The sequence below is a fragment of the Hippoglossus stenolepis genome, chromosome 8, assembly GCF_022539355.2.
Source record: "Hippoglossus stenolepis isolate QCI-W04-F060 chromosome 8, HSTE1.2, whole genome shotgun sequence".
Classification (NCBI taxonomy): domain Eukaryota; kingdom Metazoa; phylum Chordata; class Actinopteri; order Pleuronectiformes; family Pleuronectidae; genus Hippoglossus; species Hippoglossus stenolepis.
In genome coordinates this window covers 18312173-18335792 of record NC_061490.1, presented here as the reverse complement: position 1 = coordinate 18335792, position 23620 = coordinate 18312173, and the positions used below count along the sequence as shown (strand labels likewise).

At 43.1% G+C, this 23620-nt stretch overlaps 2 protein-coding genes across 5 annotated transcripts in view; both read right to left on the bottom strand.

Moving 5' to 3' along the window:
* Positions 1 to 4826, bottom strand: part of ddr1 (discoidin domain receptor tyrosine kinase 1) — a 39993-nt gene extending 35167 nt beyond the window's left edge. For all 4 annotated transcript variants that reach the window (XM_035162600.2, XM_035162603.2, XM_035162602.2 and 1 more), the window contains exon 1: positions 4463 to 4826. The gene's annotated coding sequence lies outside the window, so the exon portion shown is untranslated. The remainder of the gene's footprint in view (positions 1 to 4462) is intronic.
* Positions 4827 to 14541: 9715 nt separating this feature from the next.
* gnl1 (guanine nucleotide binding protein-like 1) lies at positions 14542 to 23604 on the bottom strand. The gene is made up of 12 exons (XM_035162654.2): positions 23376 to 23604; positions 21953 to 22100; positions 21608 to 21744; positions 21331 to 21482; positions 20295 to 20366; positions 19238 to 19430; positions 19020 to 19118; positions 18753 to 18935; positions 18272 to 18450; positions 17762 to 17948; positions 17008 to 17148; positions 14542 to 16897 (listed from the first exon to the last, which is right to left on the bottom strand). Exons 1-12 carry the CDS (start codon positions 23446 to 23448, stop codon positions 16632 to 16634), a joined length of 1830 nt encoding a protein of 609 aa, XP_035018545.1. The 5' UTR covers positions 23449 to 23604; the 3' UTR covers positions 14542 to 16631.
* Between the last annotated feature and the right edge of the window lie 16 nt (positions 23605 to 23620).

Genomic DNA, 23620 nt, shown 5'->3' with positions numbered 1-23620 from the left:
GGCGAAAAACACCACCACAGTGAGAGGACTTGAACCGGGATGAAAAAAGAAACTAAAGAAGGAAAGACAGAGAGAGGGCGGGAGAGAACAGAGAGCACACTGGCTTTTAAAGTTTTCAGAGTTTCCAGCTTTCATAAGGTTCATCTTATTTTTCCAGAAGCGATAACTTCAACTGCCAGTTGTTGGCCCGACGTGCGAGGCAACACGATATGATTGACAGCTGGTTTCAGCTCACAGGATTCTGCACTTGTACAGAAGAATGGTCTTTTTCTAACTGGATCATTAATTCAGCATCGTAGGGTTCTAAAGGGGGATTTCACTGATTTTAAAGTCTGTTTAAAAGGAACTTGGAGGAAAGCACTACTGGAAAAAGGAGGAAAAAGTTGCATAAAGCTTTTTGTGGCTCCAGGGGGAGCTGTGCAAAGTCTGAAAAATTGCCACTGGAGGCAATGTTGGTTGAAGACTAAAACTTTAAAAGTGAAAAAGAAAATCTGGAGGTGTGGAGATAGAAAGAGATTAGAAGATATCTGTAGCCAGCTCCTCATCTTTACTTCAGCACGCTGCTCTAATCACTACTTGCATAACATACAGAATCTCCAACCAAACTTTTGGTTGCATTGTGGGTAATGTAGGTGTGGAATAAATGGAATAATAATGACAAAAACTGTCAGTCTGTCAGTTTTATTGGAGTGTGATGATAGATCAGAGGAGAATTTTTTTGATGAGAGTATCTTATTATTATTAAAAACATTTCTCACAGTTAAGAAAATCTAAATGAGGGAGCGGTTACCTGCCAATTTGTACATTTTTGGCACATGTTGATAGATAATGAATTAGATTATACATGTACTAGCACCTGAAAAATGCTGTCTTTCATTTTGGGACATTTGCAAACACATGCAGGGTTTTAAGCGACACCTTGATAAGAGAGTTTGGATCTGAAGAAACCTCAGCAGCAGTATCACCCCAGTGTGCTTACATTCACACAACAACATGGCTATCTGACCGAGGCAACCACGACGGGAAAAGCAAACCGATAAATGAGGACACTCACAGGGACGATAACAGAGAAGGGAGGCTGAGGATGAGATGGACGAGCAGAGGAAGGAGGGAGGAGGAGGAGGATAAATGAAACATCTAGTGCTGCTTCAAAGGGAATGGGGAGATAAGAGATGAAGAAGGAGAAAATGCGTGTTCACTGTCAGATGTGGAAAGAGGCAGATTGCTAGAATGATCAATTAGGGGGATCAAAGCTGTGCTGGATGTCAGGGTGAGATGGAGGGACAGGGCAATGAAGGCAGGCTGGAGGAGAGGGGAGGGCTGATCTAAAAGATGGACGGACTTTGGAGATTCATAGGGAAGAAATCAAAATGAGAGATTTGAGAACTCACTGACAACTAATGCCTGAGAACACCATGGATCCCGCTTTGAAGTGTCACCACCCATAAGACGATGAGTTTGTTTCTCAGACAGTTGCGTCGGGCTCGCTCTGCATGTGATCACTAAGAACGGCAAATGCAATTGAAAAGATGAGTTGTCTAGACATGAGATGGGAACTGGTTTAGCAAAACAGGGTGAACAGTGGAGTGCTGCCTTCAATTGGTTTAATTTCCCATCAGATGAGGGCCATAGTGAGAGGAGGCACCGTGTTGTCTCTTTGTACTTAAATGAATTCTTCCACCGAGCTCGAGGTTCCCGCTCAGTCTGTCGGGAGCCAATTACGACCGAACACAGAGTTGAGTGGAGTTGCTGCCTAACACACGATTGTTAGAAGAGAAAACAGTCCTTTTGGATTTAAAACACCAATAACATCATTGTACTCTTTCATGCAGTTTACTAGCCACATTAGCCACATTGCTATAAAGACCAGGCATCTGTGCAAAACATGCAATGCAGTCATTGTGCGAGATTTGCCTTTAGATTTCTATTCTTCTCCACCTGTTTAGAGTCTTTTCAGAAAAGTCAACGACCAGAAACCCACACAGAATGGCATAAAGCACCGACTCCCACCAAAACAATGAGCCAGATAGAGCACAGCAGACTGAGGTCAATGATCATCCAGACTAGACAAACCAGGGTTCCCACTGTCGACACCAAATCCTGCTCCTGTGTGTGTGTACGCTTGCACACAGGGAGACATCCATGTGTTTTCAATCACCAAGCAACAGAAATAAACACAAAATCTCCCAAGACTTTTGTAGATTATTCTTAAAATTCTCTTAAGACCAACAAAACCAACTAGAATGGCACCTCCGCCAAGGCCTGACAGACCCTCACCAGATTCCTCACACAGATATTAGTCCCCCTAAATATGCCTCATTTTTCTTTATCAAGATATGTGAATTATTCCCCCGGGAAACATCCTATCTCGCAATGTGAATGACAGTGATATCAAAATCCTGGATCTGCCCCCTGATCCTGAGTTCTTCCCCTGATCCGTACCGCAACCTTCCACAAAGTTTCATGGTAATCCGTCCAGTAGTTTTTTCCGGAACCTTGCATATAAACAAACCAACAAACAAACGGACAGGGGGGGAAATCATAACTCTCTTGGTGGAGTCATTTCATCAAAGTTGTCAGACCAATCACTGTCCTCTCTCCGTACTTCTCCACAAATCATATATGATGCAATTATAGGCACTTTCTTCTAACCGTGTGATGACAAAGGCGAATCAATTTTTCCCCATGTGTGTGCATTTACAATTATACTCACATCATTTGTTTATCCAAGTGTTTAAAATATTCCGCCTCCGCTGGACTGCTGGACTGCGCTGCTGATAAAAAGCAGTCGGGCCAACGGCTCTCGTGGGATGCTCTGGGACAATTAGCAGCCAGATGCCCATTAGACAGGGCTCCAGCCGACCTGTGCTCGCCGTGAGGGACTGTATACCAACACTCAGCGCTCCTTCTCACTTTAAGCCTTTGCTACAGAATGAAGAGGGAGGAGGGGCGAAGAGAGGATAAAATGGCCTTTTTACAGCCTCTCTATCTTTTGGCAAATAGCACATGGAGCCACACCAACCCCCCACACACACACCTCCTCCCGAAGGTCTAACAATGCTACCCCTCCTCGGGACTGCCTGCTCAGTCGCCCCCTCCCCCTCCGGCTACCCACATCTGATGGGAAAAGTGACCGCCCGCTGCACTGCACACCCACTGAAGCCCATTGTTGATACCTCCATCAGGCCACGTCTAACTCCTCGCTGCATGCACAAACACACAGGAACAAGCTGGCAACAGAAACGAACGCAGTCACACCCCGATGTTCACCTCTCTCATTCCGTCATACACAAATAAAGAGGCAACGAGCCGGAATGTGCACTTTGAGCACAACTTTCCATGGATTTCTGCACCATTCCTGCTCAGTAACCATCTATTACACTGCACGATTCCCTCTCACCTCCCTGCTCTTCTGGCTCATGTATACATCCTGTTCAAAGTCCAAACCTTCAGGCGGCTAAACCACAAGAGTCTGACATGTTCTCTCCTCCAGTGCCAGGCCGCCGCTGCCACTTCGCCATGCTCAGGTTTGTTCTCTGTGATTGATTCACTCCACAAAGGAACAACCGCCTCATGTACAAGGCCAGAGGTGAATGAAACCAGAGTTGATGGTCTCACTGGAAATCACCTGTGGTGCTGTGAGAGGTATCAGGGGTTAATGGCTGGTGCGATGGCCATGGACCACCTGGATGTGAGGAGGTCAACCTACACATTAGACATTTTTACTGAGGCACACATCAGGCCTGCTGCGGTTTTAAAGCTCCACATGCAGAGAGGAATTACTCTTGTTGAACTTGTGAGGTTTGGGGAATGAGGTGCGACGTGGGGCTGGTGCAGAATGAGTTTAACAGGCTGTGAGGGAGGGAAATGACTGGTGACAACCAGTAACAGTCAGTGTGAGGGTCTGTGGGGGAAGATTTGAAAAATGATGGAAGAAATAAAAAGTCTATTGAGGGGGATATAAACATTGTGGCAGCATTAGTCATTGCACCCATCGGGGCTCGGAATAATGTTTTCTCTGCTGCCAAGGTCCCACATTTAGAGAGATGTTGGACTGCACGGTTTGCAACAGGACGCGACTATGATGTACACTGTCAGAGTATTTCAGCCACGCAGACACACACACACGCGCGCGCGCACACACATATACACACACACACACACACACGCACACACGCACGCACGCACACAGGCAGAGACCCAGGGCGCAACGTTACACCTCATATGCTCCAACTAACTGCCCGTGGCCACCGTCCTGAGCTGCCGTGCCCGCCTCACACCGAGACTGATTGACGCCAAACCACAAAGAGAGACACACACACTCACACAAACTAACACACACAGACAGCGGGAAATACTCTATCCGCTGCAATATTATTAGCATTATTAGCCGGTTTTTAATGCGTAAAGTGCGCGTAAAGTTCGCGTAAAGCAGGATTTGGAGGAGTTTCTCGGTACTTACCTAAGAGACACGGAGAAGTGCGCTCTGACAGCGGTGCAGACTCTTCTGTGAAGTCTGCGTGGAACAAGGTGAAGCTGCGTCTCTGCCCCGAGCCACTGAATAATCCAGCCTGAGCTCCGGAGCAGCTGCGGGCGACTTGTGTCAGAACTCAAGAAAACAACCGGGACGCTCCTGAGCCTTTTCTCCCGGTGGGTGAACGCGCGCTCTCTCACGTCACGTCACCCTCTCGGGATACAACTTCACGACAAAGAGAGAAAAAACAAAAAAAGTAAAAGCAGCGGTGCGGTCTCCGTTGTGTTCCCTCCGCTTGTGGCCGCTCACTGAGCCCGATGTGTGTTGCTCCTTCCCTCGGTCCAGGGGCTCCGCGGCTCGGCCAGCAGGCGCCACCAGGTGCTCATTTACATAACTACACCGGCTTCGTCCAATCACAGCCCAGAGCAAGGTGTCTGAGTGAATATCTCAACAGGGCCTCCGTCCAATCAGCGCCTCGTGTGGGCGGGATCTGTGACCCTAACAATACTGTAGAATGAGATTCAGTGTAAAGGCGAGAGGGGAGAGGGAGAGAGAGAGGGAAGAGGGGGAGAGAGAGAGAGAGAGAGAGAGAGAGAGAGAGAGAGAGAGAGAGAGAGAGAGAGAGGGAAAGGGGGGAGAGAGGGAGAGAGAGGGAGGGAGAGAGGGAGAGAGAGAGGGGGGGAGAGAGAGGGAGAGAGAGAGAGAGGGAGAGAGAGAGAGAGAGTTGAGGGGAAGAGGGAGAGATGGGGAGATGGGGAGGGAGAGAGGGTTTGTTTCTTTGTTACAGAGATTTGGAGAATATGACATATGATACAGCAGCACACAGTGTGGTGGTTTCACCTTGTTAACCCTTTGCATGTAAGAAAAATGTCACCATGATGTTTCAACCCACATTTTTTAAAGTACGATTTAGGTGAAAGGGATCTATTGAATATAAAAATAATCCTGGTGATGTTTTCACTAGTGTGTTTCATCTAAATTGTACGAGTTGTTGTTTTCTTTACCCTAGAATGGGCCCTTTATATTTAAGAACTTTATATTTACATCAGGAGCGGATCCTCTCTACGGAGGCTGCCATGTTTTTTTACAGTAGCCCAAACTGGACAAACGAAACATCTTTTGAGTTTATATGACAACTGAAGGCTCCCACAGGTTCTCCTTCATGTTTGGAAGGGGAGGGGGAGGTGAGGGGTCTTCAGCTGAAACATCACCAGTAGATGTCACTAAATTCTTCACACAGAACCTTTAAATACAATATAAACTTGTAAACTCCTTGAATTATCTCATTGGCCTCTCAGCACCTGGATTGAAGCCTTTAACGCAGACCCACAGCAGCCTGCCTTGAAAGAAACTTTATTACAGAGCGATGGTGGTGTAACTGTATACCATTACTGGCCCTGGGCTATAATGACTCAGATTGAAGGCTTCGCAGTAAAACACTGCACCAGAGCTGGGACCTGGAGAGTTGTTGATATGACACCCAGAGGCAATGCTGGAGTGAGATAGGAATTCATGTTTTTTAAAAGAGCCACATGTGCGTGTGTTTGAATCAAGAGTGGGACTAGTCAGACAGAGGCCGACTGAGGAGGAAATGTTTAGCAGCAATTACAGTGTTCCTGTCTGTGTGAATGAGAGTGAGGGAGACTTTAGCTGGGGCTCAATCACCAGCCAGGGACAATAAAGGTCATTTAGCACATTCTGACCCCACCCTGGATAAACACGGAAGAGAAGACACTCTCTGCTGCGTTCACTTCTTGTGTGTGTCTGTGTGCATAACTGTATTTGTGTTTGTAATTGTACATGCCAAAAATTACATAGAGATACAACATTTTCATATTTGATGATATCGGTAATTATCACGATAAATGTCTCGTTTTTATTTATTTTAAGGTTAAAGACTGTTTTTTGCTCCTGAGTGAAGGTTGTGGGTTTAAACTCTTCTGACAAACACTTAATAAACGGCAAAACATTTCACAAATCTGAGGTCGATCATTTATATGTCATTCCTCCTCACAATGAATTATAATTATATTGGTATATATAGAATCTTTGCCACCAGCAGGCCAAAGTTTTCTCTTATCCTGTGATGACTATGTATCCTGACAGATTGGGTTATTATTATTTTCAGTTTGTTTGCAGGGTTATGCAAAAAGAATGTGACTGATTACAATGACATTTCCACGAAATAGTGAATTTAAATGTGGGTTCCTTCAGGGGACAGTTGGGCCTCGGCGCAGGCATGAGCCATTCTAGTTGATATTGTTTTATTGCCCTGTCCTACGTTAAGGTCACAGCTCCCTGCACACTCCCCCGTCCTCCCCCCTGTGTGTTTATAAAGACTTAAGCTGGACTTTCTTCTGGCCTGGACTAGTTTTCTCTGCATATCATTAACATCCTATCACCACTTTTCAATTTCAGAGCTAAAACAAACCATAACCCTCCTCTCCCCTCCTCTGTGTTTAATGGTTAAACTTCACTCCGTCAACAGTTTTCTCTGTGTTTCATTTGATCATGATTAATTCATGTTTTCTTTTCTCGAAGTGTCTGTTTCATTCAAGTATTGTTTTCCTCTCAAGTCCTTGTTTTCCTGTAATTCTAAATACATTTTAAAATGACTGTGATGGAGGTAAGCTCAAGTTAAAAGGGTAATGATCAAACCACTGTTGATATTTGAGAGTTATTATCTGTGACATTCACCAGCAGAATGTAAACTGATTCCCAGAAATGATCCTGCTGATAAACACAGTGTTCCTGGGTTCTTGGTCTCTCTCACTCTCGAGAGCTTTTCACTTCTCTTTTCAGCCCGTTCTGTCGGGCACATAGTCCAGCTGGCTCTGCTTTGTTCGTTGTCTGGGCAACAGCAAATCCCCTGGCAGAAATTATGACCTTTTTCACCATTATTTCCTTTCTTCCTCGCACCTCCTCTTTTCTATTCTATTTCTACTCACTCACTTTCACTTCTCATGAGTCTTTTTTAATTGTTTTACCTTCCATTTTAGAAACAGAATATGCTCAGCTCCTCTGTAAAGTTTGGGTTTGTTGTCACCAAACCCCCCCCCTCCCCCTCTCTTTTTCTTCCTCCTCTCTCTCTCTCTCTCTCGCTCTCTCTCTCCTCATTCTGCTTTGAGAGAAAACTGGCGAAGCATAAAAAGCAGGTCTGATCCTGTGAGGAATTCACTTGGTGAGAGAAACAAACAGAGAGAGCCAGAAAGTTGTATCGCTTATGAGTCAGCAAGGACAGGAGAGCACTTGATGCGATGTGTTAGGAAAGATAAAGAAAGGGAGAGGAGAACGAGTTTGCTGAGACATCAATCATCTGCCCAGACAAAGAAAATGGGGTTTTAAACAAGAAAAAACTGTGTTAAAAGTTCAAATAAAAAAACTTTTACTTTTTAAAATGGTGATTGCATTCAGCGGAAAATTAGCATTTTCCTGCCATAATTCTATTCAGGGGGGATAACAGATGATCTATGGCCTGTCGTTCTGAATGTACAGCTTGAATTTATCACCTCAGTCAAAAAACACAAACATCCGAATTAGAAATAGGAGAGTTTGACTCAAAGGCCTTTCATGGGACAGCACTAACACACACGCACGCACACACACACTCACTCACGGGCACCCTGTCCACCCCCTGTCGAGGTCTGACAGCTGTGCAGGGCTGCAGGATTCAGACAACACAGATCAGTTGCAGAATGCGAAGCTTGCAGTATGTTGGGAACCAGCGTAAAACCGCATACCAAGCATTCTACCCTCTGAAACATCTCTGCCAGTGTCCTTTTCACTGGGAATCTCTCAAAACCAATAAATGCCTCAGATTTGCGATGGTCAGTGAAAAACCTCCAGAGACCCGCATGGCTCCATTTACCATGAAAACACTCCCTTTCTCAGCGAGCATGTGTGACCTCAAGTCCGTGTTTGGTTTAAACATACATGTATATATGTGTGAGTGTGCACATGTGTGTCTGCGTAAATGTACAACTCCTCATGCCCCCCCCCCACCCCACCCCACCCCTATAATGTCTGTTTACTGTGACTTGTCTGTGCTCCGTCAATATCAGTGTCACAGGCCCGGGGCAGGTTGTGTTTGATTGGCCCCCGGTGAGGATCTGGGAGCGCTGGAGGTGTCAGGGGTGTCAGGGGTCGCAGGGGTCAGCATCTGCTCCAGGGGGAGTTTCCTTGGTGGGTGGGTCGCGGTGGGCATCACAGCCCTGGAGCTCTCCTTTTAGGTGTTGGCTGAGGAAACACTTGTGTCAGCTCCTCTCACTTTTAGTCTATTCCCCGTTGTCTTTCTATTTTTAAGTTGGAGATTGTTGTATTTTCTTCACAAGTGAAAGAGCCTGTAACTGTGTTAGTGGCTCTGTGAGGCTGCACGTCGACACAGAACTGCTTTGACATGACACATGTTGCTTTAACACGTTACCCCTCATACCAATCATTAACACTTAACACATGAAAATGTATTTGTCTTAGTTTGCAGGTATTTGGTCAACACATAGTGCTAATTAAATTGTTTGACCTGCGGGTGACACTAGGAGAAAATGGAGAAAAATAATTTCCGAGCACTAGATTTTCATTTTCAAACCAAAAATATTTCTCACTTATACAGGAGAGCACTTTCACACAGATGAATTCCGCGGCCTCACACCATCCTGCTGCTTCTCTCAGAGATTCAGTATCTGCTGCATAAATCCTATCCTCTCTGGAGGCGTCCTTGTGAACCGTGCAGCTGGATGTGTGTGTGTGTGAAGTGCGATGAGCTCAGTGTTGTCAGGGGAATGTGGGGAGATATGGGGTGGGGTGGGTGGGAGGCTGTGGGTGAGGTGGGATTGTCCAGATGACCCCTCGCACAGTCAGGGGAGTCTCTGGAGACCCTCTCAGCTGTAGCGGCGCACTTGTGCCACCTCCTCCTCGTGGCTGGATGGGGGAGGCAGGAGGGTGAGGGGGGGATGTAGACTCTTTTTGGGTGTCAGGTTTCTCCCCCCCCACCCCAGAAATCCCCTGCTATTCATCTGTGCACACACACACACAAACCTAACAGCGTTGAGGACTGCTGCCCGTGCTATGGTATTCAGGAGGCTCCCAACTGTTGCCCTCTGTTCAAACTGTCACTGCGGCCGCTCCAGGATTTTACTTCCCCTTTTCCTCCCCCCCCCCTTTCCCTCCCTCCCTTTCTCACCTGTCTGAACCACAGCCGCTGAATGAATGGCCTTCTTTTCCTCTCCCGTCTCTCTGCTCTGCTAACAATAGCGCCCGCTGTGGGATTTATTCAGCACAGCCGCGATCGGATGTGCTCTGATGTTCTTTGTTTGTCCCTCCACCTACTGTCTTCACCAATTACATGTTTAGTCTTTCCACACCCCTGCTCTTTGGCTCAGACGGTTTAAACTTGGCTGAACACTGTCTCTCACGGCCATGACGTGTTCCCAGGGTCTTTGTCTAACAAACATATAATCATAGTTATCCTTTAATTGATTTTTATTAATATCCAAATTGGCCAAAGCTCAAGGGAGAGACAAAACTGAGCTGAGTTATTTGAGCAATTTTGAATGCCATGCCAAGAGTTTATCACCATGGTAACTCAAGTCTGATCTTCTCCCCATCTCCAACCCCTGGATGGCAAACTCTGCCTCCCTTCTTTTAAACTTTCATGCAGGCTGTTGCTGGCTCTTTCCAGTGAGAGTGAATGTTGTGGCAGATTTGAAGGTGCCGAGGACAGGGTGGGTGGGTGGGGTGAGGAGGAGGGGGTGTGGGGAGGAATCAGAAGGGTGCAAATGAGTGCCATTGCAAAGCAGTGAGAGGTGGCGCTAAAAATACCTATTGACACATGGGCTCCAACTCACAAACAGGGTCAGACACAAACACTCACACACACACACACACACACAAGCCAATGACCAGTTAGGTCTCATTCATGCACAAGCAGGCAGACACACACACACATACACACTAACAGTCATGTCTCCCGACTTCAGAGGACATTACATTGACTTACATTAACTAACATTGATTTCCTGGAGACTTACTCCAACCTTAACCATAGTTAGTACTTGCGTAACCCTAACCCTAACCCTAACCCTAACCCTAACCCTAACCTTAAAGGTTCAGTGTGTTAGATTTAGTGGTGAAGTATCATGTTCCAAACATGAAAGAGAACCTGTGGCAGCCTTCAGTTGTCCTAAAACCTCAAAAGGTGTTTGTCCAGTCTGGGCGACTGTAAAAACATGGCGGCCTCCGTAGAGAGGACCCGCTCCCTATATAAATATAAAGTATTTGAATATAAAGGGTCCATTTTAGGGTAAAGAAAACAACAATTTGTACAAATTAGATGAAACACACTAGAGAAAACAACAGTAGGATTATTTTATATTAAATTTTTGCCAATAGATCCTTTTCTCCTAAATCTTACACACTGGACCTTTAAAACTTGTCTTCAACTGAAAAGTAATGATTTACATTATGGGGACTAGTAACACACTTAAACAAACACACACACACACACAGTCTAAATACATAAGCCACACCTATTGACAGTATAAGTGAGCTATAAAACACTGAACCCCTCTGAGTTTGTGCTGGCAGTGCTTTTTGTTTCGCTGAGCTCTATCTCAAACAGCGAGCTGGTCCTTTCCACACTCACACTCAAGTCCACTGAACAAACAAACCCAGCTGCCGTATTGTGACTCTCTGCAGGAGGAATATGGGAAAAGCGACTCTGTCCACATCGTGTTGAATGCTCACTGTGGCAAATATTGTTTCTGGGTTCACCCCACGCTGACGTGCTGCTGCTGCAGTTTGCCAAGTGCTAAGCGCCAAAAGAAAGAGAGTCTGTGTTTTCTTCATTGTGCTCGGTTTGTGGTAATATGGGTGTGGTCTGATCACCTGGATGAGTTCTTTATCCATCTTAACTGTACGTGTCTGCACTGACTAAGAAAGATTTAACCTGACGGGAGCTTAAATCTGTTTTGTGCCATATCACCAATATTTTGACTCAAAAAGCTCCAGTGATGTTCTGCCATTTTACCACCGTGGTTGTGTTTTCACCTCTGTCCATTTGCTTTTGTTTGTAAGCAAGATTACACAAAAACCCTGAATGGATTTCCCTGAAACTTGGTGGAAAGATGTGGTATGGGCCAAGAAAGAACTGGAACAGGATTTTGTTTTTCTTTCTTAACATTGCAAGATGGGCACAAGGGGACTGTTGGACCTTGGCGGAGGTATACGCTCCACTGAGTGCCATTCTGGTTTAAAATCAGTGGCTTTATCGGTCATGGACCAAGCACTCACCCTACTTAAATAAAAGTACAAATACTAGAATCTAAAATATTCAAATTACAAGTAAAATACCGACATTTAAAGTCCTATTTATAAGGATATGTAAAAGTACTCTATTCTGCAGAAAAAACACCCTGTGACAAATACTGTTTATTAAGTCTTACTGATGGATAAATGGTTGGTTCCTAACCAGGCGGCCCGCTCCTCTGAAGGATCACATGATGAACCTGATGGGTCGTGAGATGATTAATGGGCCAAAGTTTAGGAATGTCTGTTCGGTGGAATCACTAACAGCATGTGACTAGAGGCCTCAACCACCACAACACAAACTGGATCTTCTTTAATGCAAAATCCTCATCTGAAATGTAGCAACTGTAAGCAAATGTGCTCAGTTACTTTCCTCCACTGTCAGTTATATGTTTGTGGAAAACAACCAGGGAAGAAGCGAAAGAGGACATCCAGCCTTGTCACCCCCCACAGCGCTACTGGAGCATCAGGACGCTAACAGGGGGGGGTGAGGACAACTGCCTGAGCTGTAAATCAGTGTGTGTGTGTGTGTGTGTGTGTGTGTGTGTGTGTGTGTGTGTGTGTGTGTGTGTGTGTGTGTGTGTGTGTGTGTGTGTGTGTGTGTGTGTGTGTGTGTGTGGTCTCTGTATACCAGGAAATAGTGTGTGGATTTCTGGGACAGATTCACCTATACTGCCGAGGTACACGAGAGAGGAAACGATCCAATAAAACTGCAGGAAAACTTCACTGTGAGACCAACAAGTGCTAACACACGCACAGATAAAGCTGTTGTACAGTCGGTGACAGCATGCGCCCACATAACAGCTTCTATAAAGGTGATAAAACGGAGCATTGTTGCTATTATACAACACCATTAACACCCCACATTATTCACATGTGCACAATCAGCTGAATGCACCTGACTATTAACTGCAGCTAAGACTCAGAGCCATGCTTTCATAGCCCTCTAGTGACCACAGATGTGTACCTGCCAGATGAGATGTACAGCAGAAGTATAATTCACTTTAATGGGGACTTAAAGTCAGCTGGGAGACTGTATTTAATTTGATTTTTCCAAACACACTTGTACCTTGACTTCTCGCTCACCCTATCTCACCTGCATGTGTGTGTGTGTGTGTGATGTTAAGGCCCAGGGGAGCACATAAACCCAGACTAATGAATTGTTCTGCTCTGCCTATGCTCTGGCTCTCATATGAAACCAATTCATTACTGCCTGACCTCACCCACATGTTAGCTGGGGTCACACAGGGAGCACGCACGGGGGCCAAACACGAGATGGGGGGGCGAAAGGTGAAAGGGGGCAAGAGTCCCCACAACAACCTGATTGCGTGATGAGAAAGCTTTCCAAGAAGAAGGGGGAGGAAAAAAATAGAAACGAGTGAATTCAAACCACATGGGCACAACAGCAGAATTTAATTAACAGTTTAGAAATTTACGGTATCACGCACCAGTAAATCTGTGGTCTTTGTCTGGGTGTAATTATTGCCAAACATGTTTGAGGGCCACAACATAGTTGGAGCTTTAGCAGGGGAAATAAAGCAGCCAGTGGCTCCGGCTGCGATTTGGAAACAGTTTGTGATGATTCCGCTCTTCCCTCCTCAGAGTTTATCTAGTCAGCAAATAGCAACTCCAACTATCGCGCAATTTGGCACTGAATCCAAATTATGCAAAATGGGGGGAATTCCACCCACTTCCATCCCGTAAATAATGATTATAGCCGTCCTCAGCGGTGATTATCATCAGACTGTCTCAGCTCTCTCATGAAGGGTGCCCAGTGGGTCACAATAAACATAATGAGATAATACTGTGGCAGCAGCCAGATCCACTCTGACAGGAGGGCTGGAAAGGCGTCAAGAGTTGTGAATAATTTTGACAAACACCGTACAGTCATCCCACAATAACACTGACATAAAGCATTCAAATTGGACGTAAATCTCAGTGATATGTTTCACAGATGACTATAGAAACAGGTTTATTAGAAGCTGGGAGAGGTGATAATTTATTCCATATGTTTCACAGTTAATAAAAGCAGCGGCGCAGTGGACAAACCTCTGAGTCACGTTTGAGCCATTTTCTCTGTGCTGATCATATCCTGCTTTTTTTTAAATTGTCATGTAAGACACACAGTGGAATGAAACTGAAAAGTAGAAGTGCTTTGATAAACAAATACTGTTGTTATAGATGCACAATCACAACATTTCCCTGTGCGGAAGCGTTTCAAGGCCTCTTTAGAGGACAAACAAATCACATTCAGTGCATACCAAGTATTTCTTATAATGAAATATTGGAGTCTTTAAATGTTTTCTTTCAACCTGATTTATGACATCGTAGCTTTTTCATATTGATTTATTCATTTTCCGCGCCTCCTACACAGGTTGAAGTCTATCCCATAATCTCTTAGCCATAACAGAGATAATGAGTGTGTGGCCATTTGTAGAAATATTTAGAACAGCATTACTATATTAATTATATCTCAACATCTACTTGACATTCAGGCTGTATAGCAAGTGCAGTAATTAGTTTGACAAAGCTCATCCACTTCACGTCTCAGTCAAATTATTTAAAGGAAAAGTTCAGAACCTACAATTGAAACCGGGATTATGTGCATTCGAAATTAATTAAAGTTACTTGAGGCATTTTGTGTGCGTGACTTTTTTCTCCAGTAAAATAAGTTGCAGAGAGCCCGACCTTGAAAGAACAGACTTTCCCTGACAAAATAAAAGATGTAATTAAACACAATAAGAGCCCACTCGCAAACACAAAGATGGTTTTCGATGATTATTTTCTTTTATTGCAGAAAGCAGTCCAGTTCATCATCAGGTATGGTGGGAATGAAATGAGGAATGCAGCAAGTAGCCTGAACACACCTCAAGCCTTCACAGCATAATCTCCCGATAGACACTTTTAATATTTCAAAACAACAAAAGAAAACTCCACATCAACACAGCCAAACATCTGTCGTGTTTATAACATTATGGTAGTGTTGAGTATCTGATTTAACATTGTACCAATGGTAGACATGATTGCATGTGGCTGCAGTGTGATGTATTACATAGTAACACAGCACTGTGCTATAGACTTCCCATGTAAATGAGGTACGACAGCAGCACACAATAATAATAATAATATTACAGCACTCAGGATTATAGCAGGGCCATTGCAGATCACAGAGAGATAAAGAGAGAGAGAGAGAGAGAGAGAGAGACTGGTCCAACTTGTCTTTAGAGATGTTTGGATACCAGCATCAGAAATGCTTCCGATACTTCTGAAAATATCCGGTTGGGCATTGGCGACAAAATACACACATCTATGTAAAGATCTGATACCAGAAATCCCTTCTTCTTCGTTGCTGCTCTACTTGTTTTTTTCTAAAGAGAAAGTTAGATTAAAAAAATATGAGAAACATTTGCAGGTGTTGCAACAGCATTACAGGACCAGAGCTTCAATCTGACCATTGTCTTGGTTACATTTTTACAAAAAAACTTCGCAAAGATGGAGTGTGTAATGTTATTTATAAAGATAAATTGAAGCTGTAGAGTCTCTCTCTCTGTTGTTAAAGTAAATGTTCAACATGTTGGTAAATGCACTTATTCACTTTGTTGACGAGATTTAGATGAGAATATTGATACTACTCTCCTGTCTGTATGGAGAATATTCAGCCACAGCTTGCAGTGCCTCTAATGCTCAGTCAGGTGAAGTTAATACCTGGATGCCTGGTTCCAAGAAACAGTTTTGCCCATAAATGCTGAGCTTAACTAACAGTCTCCTGTCTCCATCCTCACATTTGACGTACAGACACGAGAATGAGATCAATGTTCTCATCTAACTGGGTAAGGAAGCCAATAAACAGATACCCCAACATGTCAAACTATCCCTTTAACAAATGTTCACTCAGTTACACTGTGCTGCCATTAGCTTTTAAACTTGTTGAATGGTTGCAGCCAAATCCTGCACTAAACACTGTAAACCTCTGTAAGCATCTATGGATAATATTTGTAGTAGTTAAAACACTACAGGTTAAATTCCTGAAACGGCCTCGTCCAGCAACACAACACTCCTTCCCCTCCCCGCATTCCAAGAAATGTTTTGAAATGACCTGTGTATTGTGTAGAATCACAGCAAATAAAATATCAATTTCAGATACAGAATAATCAAAATCAAAACCAAGGTAATTATAAAAAAAATGAATAAATGAACTCTAACTGAGCCTTAATACTGGTAACTGAAAAAAGTGTGAGTAAAATTGTTTTCATATCCCAGAATCCACCCTCATTAACCAAAGTTGAGACATAGCGTGCTCTATAAAGATGATTTAGAGTCGTGGTCTTAAATCTCAAGCCGCTCTGAGAGCCAAACGGCTGCTCCAGTCAATGACATCATGTTGACATTGCCTCGGATTCATTATCTTTTTTAAATTCTCTCTTGAATTTTGGCATCTCAGCTGTGAGGTCACTTATCAATAAAGAGGTTGAAAATTGGTTGCTTGATTATTTCAGGCTGAGGGAAGTAACTTGTTCATTTGTCATTTCAGAAGTCCATGCAAAAAAAAAGAAGATATAATCAAACCAAACAAAACTTAATCCTTGAAGCAACATTTAAGAAGAAGCTTCATCTATGAACAAGCAGAGCATGGGCACAACATGGAATACATGAATATGCTCTGTTTACTATAGGGAGGAGACAGGGGGAATTCATTAGAATCGATCATGTTAATGTACAGAGAAGGTAATGGAGGGGATGCGCAAGAAAAATGAGAAGGAATGCAGCTTTTGGAAAAAGAAGGTATGAGAAATTTACTGGGGTGGTCGGGGAAAAGTCAGGAATTTATTTCTTCTGCTCGTCTTTCCCTTCGCTATCACTCACACTCATTTTCTCGAAGGACGTTGTACATGTTGACAGTGAAGCCAGATGGCTTTTCCTCCTTCCGTCTTGGTTGTCCAATCCCCTCATCTTCATCATCCCCATCCTCATCATCGTCTGCATCCCTGTCTCTCTCTTCCTCTGGCTCGGTGCTGGACTCTCCCTCCTCCTCATCTTCCCTGTCTCCAGCACCTTCCTCCTGGGTCGTCCTTCCTAGTAGAGCCATTATTTCCGGTAGGTCTGGGTGATTTTCCCAATGCTCTGTGGACCATAAATAATCATCATGATAAATCAATTCTACCCACCTACTGTTTCAACTTTGCAAATACACTTGAAGCTGAAACCATTAGTCATGGGAGAGCATCCTTTACCTTTCAGGCAGCTGTAGCCAGGTGGTCTGAGGCAAAGGCACAATCTGCCGTCAATTGCCAACCGCAGGAGACTATTGGCTGCACGATACACGTCGTGGCGAGCTGCTTTTGCAGTCTTGTATCCTCTCCTCTCCGCCCAAGCTAACGAACGCAAAAGGTGATGGAAGAGACACTTGGTGACAGTTTTACACATGGGGGAAATTCTACCAACAAGTATTATCTGTGTAACCAAACCATAATATGGTGTGTGATGGAGAAATGCATCCAAATGAGTTTTCATTCAAATGAACATGGGAACTTAAGTTTATTTTAAAATAATTTCACATAAACTGCCGTTAACACAAAATCCGGGGCAGACAATTATGCAAAGAATTGCTTCAGTAACAGCTACTGTATCTAGCTGTTGGAATTTTTCTACCGTTTTTTTATGGTGTAAGTACATATTTGTAACTAAAGACTGGGACTAAGTGGTGCAGACAAGCTAGACGTGTCAGATAGTATTGAAATAAAGACTAATTGTTTCTTTTGTTTTTCAGCAGTATTTTTTTAATGAGACGAAAATAGATAGAATGAGTCTCTTACTTCACTGTCTCAAAGAGGGGATTGTCTATTTGGTGTGTATGATGGTGTTGATATTTTACAAATCGATAATGGGCCATAACTTGGGGGCTGGTAAGAAGTGGTTGCTATTCTGCACAAACTTTTACAACCTCACACAACATTAGATGTTTAGTGTGTCAGTGAATCATCTTACCTTCACACACATCCCAAGCAGTCCATCTAAGCCCCTCTGATCCCTGGTCTCCCAGATGGGGTTTAATATCCAGCAAGCTGGGATGCTTGAGCTTCAGAACAGCGAGGAAGGGGGTCCTCTCACACAGATAACCAACTGAGCTGTAGGGCTCCTGCAGCTGAGACACTGGGTAGATGCCTGCCAGAATCTATAAAAGCATAAAACAAAGGCAGAGATCAAAACAAAAAAACAAGAGGTATAAAGAAAAGGCTCAATGAGGAAATTCATACAGAGATCTAAAATAATTTTTGAACATGGCAAGGTTGTATCCAAAAATGGAAAAGTTTGAAAAGTTGAGGAGTCATTGCACAAAACAAGCCTGGTATAAGGTGGTGGGGGGGGCATGGAATCAATAACCAATTTACCCAGAATTGTGTGAAGGCTCTGTTCAACACAATTACGTTTCCACTGAGCCTAAACAGGTGAGTAAACTCAGAGTCACATCTGCTTTCTAGTACACAGAGTTCGTACCTGTAACTGTTTGTTGACACGCGAGGGAAAGACCAGACCGGGACAGTCGCACATTTTCACTGTCGGGGTGAGGTAGTAGGTCTGGAAGTATTTGGTGTGGCCTGGTGTTCGAGACACACTCACCACCTTCTTCCCCACCAGGGTGTTTATAACAGACGACTTACCAACATTTGGAAAGCCTAGGAAAAAAACAGGATAGGTTTATGTTTAATATCAGATAATGGTCTTCTGCTCAGTTTGCTAATGCAAATTTAAATCTAAAAAGCTAAAGAATGGTGCAGACAACCTGGATTGTATTACTTTCTGTACATCTTTTGTCTGGCTGTAATTATCTGGTGTTACTACCAAAAGGCAGTTGAGAAATCCCACTTAACATCTTTATATTCTTCTTTCTTCGCGAGGAACTTTCTTTGGATTTGTTTTAATAATTTGCTCAGTCAACCTGGTTACACAGCTCAATTAACACAGGGATGTATCATACCTATACATCCCAATGTGAGGATGCCATCTTTGTAGAGCTCCTGTGATGGGCTGCTCATCTCCATAGCGCTGTCACTTTGATGCTCCACCAGCACAGACTCCGCTCCCTCGTCAGAATGGTCCCCATTCGGTCTCTCAGAAACAGCATCTCTCTTAATCTTCTGATCCCAGCTGGAAAGGTCAACTGTGAAGAAATGTGGTCATCTTAATGCCTCCGCAGTTATAAAGGCTTTATGATAAGTATGCAAGATGAAGAGCACATGCCCACCTCTCCCTGCTGTGATCTCCTGACAGGCTTTCAGGATATCTGTAGGACCTCCACCATGACTCCAGTCAGCCTTCCTTCTCATCCTCTTCTTCTGGAGGACTATAAACCAGCAGAGAGAGAGATAGATGGGTATTTTTGATGTCTGTCTGATGTTGTATTTTTTTAGGCTTCACTACAATCCGTTTTTTTTCCCTTCCCTGTATTCTCCCTCTCCTCACCTGTGCTGTAGGGCTGCCCAGGGTGGGAGGTGAAGCAGACTATTTGCAGGTGGGGGAACTGAGAGGTCATGTAGTGTTTCCAGGCGATCACCAGTGGAGGAGGACAGAGGTCGGCTTTGTTCAACACCAGCATCACCTGCTTCTTCAGTTCTCCTGTGATGTAGTGGTACAGGGCTGGAGGGAACTGCAGCACCTAGGAGGTTCACATGAGGACACACCTCGTTAAAATAGTAATTATGAGCCATTCGACAAATAAACCACTACATCATGTCATTATTAATAGGCTCAAGATGAGCTGAGCTGTTTTTAACTTAGCACTGAAACTGGAAACTGGAACTAAATTCACGCCACATGAAGTAGATCTGGAATAAAACTTAGAAATAAAGTGACAGAAGCACGAGTCTTGTGATTTGTTGAGAAGAAATTACTTTCTGTTTAACACACGCACACACACACTTAACAGAGTAGACTGTCAAACCATTTTCCTCACTTCATTAACAAGATCACAACAATAAATTTAAACAGTATATAGTAGTTTATAGAATAAACAGTATTTGATTAACAGTCTATAATATATGAGACGCTGCTGCATTGAACTGCTGATTGATCAGTCTAATTTTTCCAAAACACTTTAATTTGTCATTAAACAATACGGCCAAGTTTTGCTGTGACTAAACCCAACTTCTCATTTACAATTTGATTCTATTAAGTCAGATCCAAAAACATTTCCGTTTGCATTAATAAAAGGAGGGATAATATTCTCCTATACTTTATATTATTTGCCTGACTTACATATTTGGTAAAATCTGTTATTACTTTGAGATCTACCCAGGGTACAGAATTGTATATATATATATATGTCCACTCAGCACAAAAATAAGCATCTGAAAATGTGAACAACTATTTTTGTACCTCCAAAAAACATAACAAATTTAAAAAATGACATGTAAATAAAATTATAAATAATAAACACATCAGGTTTGGAGATGGATCTTGACTGTGTCTCCATCTAGTGGCCTGATCCATTATGAAGGCTTATGGTAAAACAATCACATACCGGGTGCCTGATGTCCACAATGAGCAGAATAACATCGGACATCTCCAACACTCTCCACAACTGCCTCCATGTCTGAAACAAAGAAAAGGAAAGTAGGGTTAGGTTTAATATTAGTATAAAACAAAGTCAAGTTCCATCAAATTCTGTTGGGTTTCTCACCATCACAGTTTACTATGAAAGAAGAACCTACTTTAAGTTGATATTTATTATTAAATTTAAAGTTTTCTCCATGTTGATGCTATAAAATCAACAGTAGGCCCTAAAGACAAAACAACCTGTTCAAATAAGCAGCGTATTCATATGTGTTCTACATGATATCATGTTGATACCTCTGCACCACTTAAATAGCCATCATCTCTACAATAATCAGTCACTTATTACATCACCAACTGATACAGCGCTGCGTCTGCTGTGATGTGCTGCCTGAGCTCAGCCCACACACAATTAAATGATCAGCAGGGTTTTCTTTAGTTTTGAAAAACAATGTTATCATTTCACAGCCTGAGCAATGGAACAGCATGGAGATAAGATTTGATGATACTTTGTTCCCAGAGGAAAACACTAGACAATATGCAGCTAAGTCATATAATAATTTTACCGTTCTCTACATGATGCAACCGGAATGACACATTAAGTTTATTGTTCACCCTGGAGTTATACGCTATATATCATTTATATCTTTCAGATTAAAGTAGCAAAGTGAGTCTGCAGATAAAAAAAAGGAAGCAGGTACACTGAACAACTGATGAATTTAACTGATCCTGATTCACCAGAAACTTGGTAAGATCTGTACTTTATTCCTTGTTGGGTGATTTAATGCAAAGGATGGAGTTGTGTAGTAAGTACCACGTTTCCTACATCTAACAGAAATTAAATTTTAAGTTATCACCTTTGTTCGTATAATTTTAGGTCCCTGAGACAATGTTGGAGCTTGTAAAACAAAAAAATGGTGGTAGTCCTACAACTGTTTCCCCAGTCTAGGACTTTAATAATCAAAATGTCCTTAAGAGTGCATCCTGTTTGTTAAGTTACTTACCTCAATATTGTGCTCAAAGTGGCTGAGGGAGCCAAGTGGGTTCCTGGAGTGAAGATCCTCAAGGTATTCTCTGTACGACTTCTCCTCTTTCCTCAGCAGGTTCTCTCGTGTCATTTCATAATTCCAGGGCGGCCGTCGTGGGAAACCAAGACCTAGCAGTGGATAATCAAGTTTCAGTGTGTCAAGCGGTGACCCACACTCCATTCACCTACTCCGCTCATCTGCTTGGCTTATTTTGAGTCTTGTCATGTGGAAAGCATTTAAAAAACAGCAAGACCTTTATCTGAGGGATAGATGTCATCGATGTTGATTTCAAGTTCTTTGTCTGACGCTGGCGTCAAGAAGTTCTCCATGGCCACCTTCTTTCTCTTTTCCACCTCCTCTTTACTTTCTTTCTCAAAGTGCAGTCGGAACCTGAAGAGAAAAGTAAGAAGGGGGTATTAACACTTTGTTATACTATGGGTCACACATCATAAAAGCAATAATGTTATATAAATTTCAAATGTGTGGTTTGCTGCAAAGCATGTAAGTTTTTTAGGTTTATATATATAAAAATGATATAACAATAGACACAGATGAAAGTGAATCAACGTGAGTATTAGTAATGGTACTGACAACTCACCTGTTGGGGTCATATCTACCTTCTCTGCTGAAAGGCTGCTGGTTCATTCTTCTAACATCAGTGGTCTCACTGTCTGAGGTATCCGACTGTCGCTCTCCTCCTCGTTCCACGCTGGCATGACGGCTGCTCGGACCAGAACCTGTGTCCCCTGGAAGTGAGGTGCAAATACCAGGAGTCACAGTCAAACACAGGCATACAGCACACACCGATACCAAGATCTACTTTTTACACTCATACTGGCCGTTTACAAATGTCGATTAAAAATCAAGCTTTTCAAATGTTATGCTTTTTGTGTTGTATGACAGTGAATTGAATATTTCATTGAAGACATTTGACCTTGCTGCCTTTTACTCTGGAAAAACTAACCTTTCCCAGTTTTATTGTAAAGGTGTGGGGCATTAACCAAGGTGTGGATCTGAAACAGGGGGCAGATTCAGGATTGTTTATTTACTCTCTTCAACATTGCAATATAGGGGTTTGTTGATTTTATTGCCTTTCAGAGAATCATTCATGGATCTTAAAAAGGCACGTTTGGGGGACTGATATTTATGTGTGAGTGTAATTTGGTGCAGATCCAAATCAAAATCTGGATCTAGAGAATTTAAACGTGTTTTAAATGGTCTTTGGAGGATGTATGGGCTCTACTGAGTCTATATAATCTTACATAAATGAAGTCTTTAATAAAAATGTCTGTTGAGAAAAACAATTGACTGCTTGTCTGAGTTTTAAGAACTGTACAAAATGGATCATTGTCGAGGTTTAACTGGACTCGTTAAATACACCTCAAGAAAAAGCTGAAATGTGAATTATAATTGTTATTAAGTCTGCAGTTTAAGAAATAGGAAAGATTATTAAAAAGATATTTAATGTTTTTTCTGACATGTATAAAATGAAGGCAAGTTTATTTGTGTAGCAGCTTCATGAGCTTCATAGCACAAAGCAAGAGAAAGTACATTAAAATGCTAAACTCAATTGAACCACTTTAACACATATCCAGCTCCTGGAGATCTCTTAATCAACATATGATCCCCATGAAGTGGTTTAAGAGGTGAAGATAACCGGAGGGAGACAGTTCACTCACACAGTCCTGTCCCTCTGTCTACTGTCTTGTCTGGTTAGCTAATAACAATCCTTCTAACGCTTCAGCCACACACATGCAGGTCCGTGTTACCAACTCAGCGCAGGTTCGAGTAGTGTCATGCGGCTTGTTTTCACCGCTAGCTAACACCGGACACGCAGCGTCGGTTTACGTGTTAAACTTTCTCGTGCTTCAGCTGAACGTCTCGGTTACATCGCGAATCAGCCCCGCAGACCAACGCGCACACGATTAGCCGGCGAAGCACGTTTAGAGTTAGCTGTGCTCCGCGGACCGTTAGCTAAGTGCTAACGCTAGCAGGCTGAAGCTAGCGGCAGATGTAGTTACCTCTCTTCCTCTCCCGCTTCACTTGCAGCTGTTTCTTCTTCTGCTTGTTGCTAAATGGCTTTTTTCGGGGCATGTTTGAAAAAAAATAAACTACCCGTTTAATATAAACGTATAATTCTCTGTGAACCGAGTGTCGCTACCTACAAGCTTCGCACTGACGTTATTTACATGGGTGAAGTTTCTCGACTCCTACACTTTCCAGTGACGCCATATCCACTGCAGAGAATGGTGGGCGACACCAAGGT

What these genes read in the sequence shown, in the direction of transcription:
- gnl1 (XM_035162654.2), bottom strand. Translation starts at nt 23,448, where the DNA reads ATGCCCCGAAAAAAGCCATTTAGCAACAAGCAGAAGAAGAAACAGCTG. An exon ending in CATCTATCCCTCAGATAAAG is followed by an intron (nt 21,483 to 21,607) that starts GTCTTGCTGTTT and finishes ATCCACTGCTAG; the next exon opens with GTCTTGGTTTCCCACGACGG. An exon ending in TGCTTGGGATGTGTGTGAAG is followed by an intron (nt 17,149 to 17,761) that starts GTAAGATGATTC and finishes TGCGTTCGTTAG; the next exon opens with CTTGGGCGGAGAGGAGAGGA.